Source organism: Otolemur garnettii, unplaced genomic scaffold, assembly GCF_000181295.1.
Source record: "Otolemur garnettii isolate 467f Iridium unplaced genomic scaffold, OtoGar3 scaffold00263, whole genome shotgun sequence".
Lineage (NCBI taxonomy): Eukaryota > Metazoa > Chordata > Mammalia > Primates > Galagidae > Otolemur > Otolemur garnettii.
In genome coordinates this window covers 499,800-506,258 of record NW_003852658.1, presented here as the reverse complement: position 1 = coordinate 506,258, position 6,459 = coordinate 499,800, and the positions used below count along the sequence as shown (strand labels likewise).

The window sequence follows — 6,459 nt, the reverse complement described above, 5'->3', positions numbered from 1 at the left end:
TTAACCCTTTGTCTACACCTGTCTTGCTGCCTGCTGTGGACTTTAGTTTGGGAGAATGGAAAACACAGACGGTAAGAAAACCATCCCTATCATTGGCTCTTTTAAGTCCTGTCTTCATCAGTTTCCTGTTGCTTCCCATGGAGTCTTCAAAATTCTTGAGCTTCCTATAAATATCTCACCTTCAGCTTAACCCCCCAACCCAATCTACATTCACCTATGATGATATCTTATGGATAAGATGACAATGTATTTGACAAAGAGATTTGAACCTGAACACCATGAAAAGCTAGAGAGAAAGCTCTATAGCCATGATTGTGAACTGTTCTTTCAACCTTCTTAAATTGGCATAAAGAAGTAAGATGGATCTGTCATCCACAGATGACACAAAGTTGGGAAGTACCACTAAAATACAAAAAAACCAGAATCAAGATTCAAATCGCTGAAATGCTAGGTCAAAAAGGTAAAGTTTAACAGAGATATATAAACTTCTACATGTGTAAATTAATTGAATAAAGTCCTATTCCAGCTTTCAGGACACGAAGCCCTGCTGCCATCATTTAAGCTTCTAACCCTAGCACTTCCTATGAAAAAGATCTGAGAACATTAAATTAAACTTAGTATATAAGATTACTAAAGCAGTTACTACATATATTTAAAGCTAGCAATTCTAGGCTGCTTTAGATGGTTAGCAATGCTGTGGAAGTATTCATATAGAACTCTATTCTTTGTGGACTAAAGTACTGGCCTGAGTATTGGACATCCCCTTCAATGCTAATTTATTAAGAGAGATCATATTAAACTAACATGTGTCCAGAAGGAAGTAGCCTGAACAGTATGAAGAATGGTTAAAACAAACAAAAATAAAAGCCCATCTGGTTAACTTAGGGAAAAGTGGTCTTATGATATAGCAAGAAGCTCTTTAGCCTGGAACTCAGGAAATCTGCTGTGTGGTTGCACTCAGATCAGTTGTATTTTCCACTCTCAAGATCCTAAGAATTCCCTTTCTTCCCTCAGTCAGGGAAGAAGAACTATTCCTATGGATACTGTATAGTCCCTTCTCTTTATGATTATTATGACAGAGCTCTCTTATCTATATTTAGTTTAAAAATCATATGGTTGTAAGGTTTTGTAGCAGGAAAAGATGTGCAGCACTAGAACCCAAAAAATAAAAGACATCATAGGGCAGATTTCAGCAATGTAAGAAAAAAATAAACTTTTCTGACTGAAACTAAGTGTAAGGCCAGGCTGGGTTAGTGGACACTGGAGTTAATGAAGCAGAGGCTGATGACCAATTTTTGGGAGACTGTGAAGGGATTCCTGTGCTGGGTGGGACCTTGTCCTGTCCAATTCTCTCAGCTCCTATGATTCATCCTGCTGGCTGCTCCAATGGGCTCCCCACCCACTATTAGCATGCCCTTTGAAGCAGTCCGCTTCTCTCTTCCATCTTTCCTAGGAGCAGACCAAGGCACAGGACATTCTGGGAGCAGTGACCCTTCTGCTAGAGGGAGTGATGGCAGCACGGGGACAACTGGGACCCACCTGCCTCTCATCCCTCCTGGGTCAACTTTCTGGACAGGTCCGCCTCCTTCTTGGGGCCCTACAGGGCCTCCTTGGAACCCAGGTAAGTCCTCAATCAAACTGTCCTTCTCTGACTCAATCCCCCTAGAAGACCTCAGGGAAGAAGGGGTCTCCTAGGGATCTTGAAGGTAGAAGAGTTACTAAGGAGGGCTACTTCCCAGCAATAATGTCTGGGTATTGGTATCCTATCTTTCCTACATACACAGGGGAGGCCTGATATCTGGCCCTGGTCTCTGGCCTCAGGCCCATCCTCTGCCCTCAGCTTCCTCCACAGAGCAGGACTACAGCTCACAAGGATCCCAATGCCATCTTCCTGAGCTTCCAACAACTTCTCCGAGGAAAAGTGCGTTTTCTGCTGCTTGTAGGAAGACCCACTCTCTGTATCAGGCGGACTCCACCCACCACAGCTGTCCCAAGCAGTACCTCTTTATTCCTCACACTGAACAACCTCCTAAACAGGACTTCGGGAGTGCTGGAGACAAACTCCACTGTCTCAGCCAGAACTACTGGTTCTGGACTTCTGAACAGGAGGCAAGGACTCAAAGCCAAGATTCCTGGTCTGCTGAACCAAACTTCCAGGTCCCTGGACCAAATCCCTGGATACAGGACACACAAACCCTTGAATGGAACTCATGGACTCTTCCCTGGACCCTCACTCAGAACTCTAGGAGACCCAGACATTTCCCCAGGAACATCGGAAATAGGCTCCCTGCCACCCAGCCTCCAGCCTGGATATTCTCCTTTCTTGACCAATCCACACACTGGACAGTACACACTCTTCTCTCCTTCACCTGCCTCACCTACTCCAGCAGTTCAGCTCCACGCCCTGCTTCCTGACCCTTCTGCTACCGTACCCGACTCTACCAGCCCTCTTCCAATTGCAGCCCACCCTCACTCCCAGAATCTGTCTCAGGAAGTGTAAGGTACTCAGGCACTGCCCACATTAGCACTGTATCTCACATGCCATTCTATTTCCTGGGGAGAGTCCTTGGGAGACACCTTCAGATATTCCAGATTACCTGATTTCACCTGAAACCAAAGCCCTGGAAAAGGGCAATAGAAAGGACAGGAAAGGGATCATTTTTTCATTGTACATTATAAATCTTTAGAAGCTATTTTTTTTTAAAGGTTATCAACAATATTCAGCAGAGCAGCTAGTTTTCTTTGGTGTATTTTCTACACAAATTTGTAGCTCATTCTCTATGTTTTCTCATAATAATTCTGCAAAGATCTGGGCTGACCTGGCCTTTGAAGAGAGGCTGAGACTAACCTTATGTCAGAAGAGAAAGGGTAGTTTCCTTTGCTTCAAGTTTAAGGCCTTCTGATGCCCCATGTCCTTCACTATCATTCTCAGTGGGAATCATTTGATCCCCTATTCTTTTTTTTTTCCCCCCTATTCTTAAGAGATACTTAACTCTTGAGAAATGAATAAGTTGTCTCTCAGAAATGCTGTCCCTATGCAATAGATAATACTGAGCCTGTATAATAAATGACAGCACTAAAAAGCAAGGGAGAGATGTTCTTCACATGGTACAATAAATCCCTGACACCCCTCCTCCTCTGCAAAAAAAGCTAACAGGAAGCCCTGGAGCGCCTCACACTCTAGGTAAGACTGTGTAGACAGTTCAGTAGAAGGAACCTGGATGTGACAGCTGAGCAAACAGCAGCTGCTCAGCAGGAGGCTTCACCAGGCACGGACTCCTGCCTCCCTCCTGTGGAGGTCAGAGGGAAGTGCAGGAAGTGGCACGAGACAGGCTCTTCCAGCTCTCGCAGGACAAGCCCAAGTCAAGCACCAAGTTGAATGCTCATTCCCACTTCCTACAAGTGCATCTATAAAGAGCCCAGTTGACCACTATAAACTCTGCTAGAAAAGAAGTCAGGTGTATGGGGGCTTTGCTGCTTTGGTACTCAGGAAGAGGTTTATGTTGCACAGAAACAAAAACTCCATGGCAAAAGTCAATCTACTACCTCTAGAGGTTCTTGTGGGGAAATGAGTGGAGGCTTTTTTTGTTCCATCCACCCCAGAGGAAAGAAAAAAAAGGCTACCAAATAGGAATCTAGAGTTCCAAACATTGCCAAATATCCCAGGGTCACCAAAAGCATTCCATAACAGTAGGATGAAAGCAAATGTGTCAGGAACTTTACATACGTTATCTTACACAACTCTGTAAATTAGGTATTATCATCCCTATTTCACAGGTGAGGCTGAGAGAAGTGAGGTGAGTACCCAATAGCTACACAGCCTGTGAGCAGGAAAAGAATAAACACCCTAGTCTGACCTCCTCTAGGGCCCATACTCTCCCCAGTGTGGTGCACTGTGCAGTAAATCATTCACAATTCTATTTACTAGGAAAAGATTTCCAAGTCCTTAGGGAGTAAATGCATCAACAATTAAAGAGATCTAAGTAGAAAACCAAAGTTCTTGGTGGGGGTGACCAATTTAGACACATACCAGTGCCCCTCTTTCATGCACAGAACAGTTACCATGGAGAAGGAATCAACAAATGCACAAAGCTCAGAAATGTTCAAATCTCAGATGGTGTCAGTTTCTGCACTGGAGAGAATTAGTTCATCCACACTACAAATTCCAGAATGTGGTCAAGGGAATGGTAAGCTGAAATTGTCATTTACTGAAATACTGAAGCAGGTTAAATTTAATGGTCAAATGAAACTTTAGGGCCCATGAAAGAGCCAGCACCTAGGACAAGATATCCCAAAGGGACCAGAGAATTACAGGTTTGCACAATCAGATGAGAGAATGAAAGGCAATACTGCAAAGGAGCAAGAAAGATCCAGACATCTCGGACTTACTCCAGTTAAGGGCAAACACAAAGATACTGATGGGCTTCTCCAGTGTCAACTAATTGCCTCAACTATTATGAATCTAACCCTATAAGCTAACGACATGATAGAAAAAAAGAATCTCATTCCCAAATAATTTTGTCTCGTTTATTCCATCTTTTCACACACAAAAAATACCCTTTTGCTATCTTACTACTTTTATCCCTTTCCAACTTTATACCAGTTCTCTCTTCTGTTTCCCCAGGGCAGCCAGGACAGTCTGCTATGATACCCCACACTATTACTGATAATTAGGTTCTTCCACTCTAACCTAAATCTATCCTTCTCCAACCCCCCCAAAAACCTGACCCCATGGAAAGGTTTAGGATTCCATAAAAATGCTGTACCTCTGTAGTATCTATCTCCTACTCTCCTGGACCCCCATCCCACCCCACCCACCTTTCCTTCCTCCCTGCTGAGGCCATTCACAGTCAACCCATTTCCCTTAATGCTTTTTCTAACACCTCATGTAAAGACCTGAAAATGATGGGGAAAGGAAATACCCCAGGCATCCCAGCAGGGGCAAAACCTGGAGATCAAAAGCCACAACTACTTAATACACACAGAGAATCTTTCTAAATTGTTACCCTGAATTCCTTAGGAGGAAACAGAGTTCCATATACTTTCTCAGAGACTTCTAATGCCAGGCTGAAGAGCCAGCTCACATGCTGGAGTCCCTGTATTCATCACCACTTCCTTAACTTTGTTTCTTTCTCCACTTATAAGTTAGCGACTGTAGTCAGGCTGCTGTATTGTCCTGGCTCTGGCAATGGACCACCAACCTCATTGGTATTGCTGCCCTGTCCACTTCACTGGTCTGTGCAGCAGCTCTGTTCAGAGTCACTGGGAAGAACCACCACCACTTGCCCTTCCTCCCAGGCCACCACTGAATGGAGCCAATTCTTCACCTGTTTCCATAACCACAAAGTCTTCCCTTCTCGCTCTCTTCTTAGTCATGCTCCACGTCTAAAAGCCTCTACCCAAAGTGTCCATAAAAATGATGAATATTCCCAAACTATGTAAGTGACTCATTCACGTCAACGTGAACTGACTTCCTAAGAGACTGAAAGTGTTGGAAGAACATGAGCAAGACTCTTTGCCAATTCAAAATTTTATGCCAAATGGGTGGTATCTTCCGGACCTAGGGTACCCTCAGCAGCCAAAAGCACAACACTTTCTCCCAAATAGAAAACAGCATTGGTGGGCAAGTGGTAGGAACAGTCAGCCAGAAGACTCAGATAACCCTGAACCCAGATACCAAAAGGCTGAAATAGATCCTATGTTGACATATGATCATCTGGCTGTGGGCCAGAAATAAGATATCATAGACAAATTAGAAAAAAGTGATTTTAAAGTAGTTTTTTAAAGGGGGGACAATCGGAAAAAGTAAAGTTTAATCAAAAAATCACATACATATGACAACTTCTTATTCATTTTAAGCTCTTCCACTGGGTCTTTTACAGGCAAGTCAGTTCCCCACTGAGTCCAGATCAGCTAAAGATGCACCCTCAGGAGAAAGGGAGCCAGCTTCTCCTTATCAGGTGAACAACAGCATTTGTTACTCAAGCTTGACCAATGTCCACAATCTGAGTGACTGAGCATCAAGGCTGGCTTTCCTCGAGGTTCAGAAGGCCAGTTTCTTCATTAGCAGGTAAACTCTGGAATCCACTTCAAATCCATGCAGGTTGTTGGCATCACCCTGCAGCCTCATGAGCAGGCCCCCATAGGAAACGTAGGCAGACCTGAAACAGAAGGCCCCAGTCCCATGAGTCTGCGCTCTGGAACAGCTGCTACTCAGCAGTTCTCCATCCCAGCTTAAGAAAGAAAAGAGGCACCCTTCTAGTGTTTTCTCCTAAAAAACAAATTTCAGACAAAAATGAAGGTGCAGGTACACACAAGGCAATGTTCTTTATATTAGCAAAGGTGGAAAACACTTACATGCCCCAAATTAGGGAAATGGACAAATGAATTAAGATATTTACTGAAATGTTATACAGCTATTAAAATGTTTAGGAAAAGCTTTAAAATTACATGGGGGGG

At 43.7% G+C, this 6,459-nt stretch overlaps 2 protein-coding genes across 3 annotated transcripts in view; one reads left to right on the top strand and one right to left on the bottom strand.

The window, feature by feature from the left end:
- Window positions 1–5: 5 nt before the first annotated feature.
- Window positions 6–2,536, top strand: THPO (thrombopoietin; the record flags this gene model as incomplete). Its single annotated transcript, XM_012813407.2, has 4 exons — window positions 6–71; window positions 1,454–1,621; window positions 1,841–1,921; window positions 2,038–2,536. Coding segments are annotated over 4 exons (693 nt in total), but the record flags the coding sequence as incomplete, so codon positions are not given.
- A 3,241-nt stretch (window positions 2,537–5,777) lies between these two features.
- POLR2H (RNA polymerase II subunit H) overlaps window positions 5,778–6,459 on the bottom strand; it is a 4,812-nt gene continuing 4,130 nt past the window's right edge. The window contains exon 5 of one of the 2 annotated variants that reach the window (XM_023508663.1): window positions 5,778–6,161. In XM_023508663.1, coding sequence (XP_023364431.1) covers window positions 6,044–6,161 — 118 coding nt within the window. In that variant the 3' untranslated portion in view covers window positions 5,778–6,043. The remainder of the gene's footprint in view (window positions 6,162–6,459) is intronic. The other variant, XM_003802870.3, reaches the window with a different exon arrangement.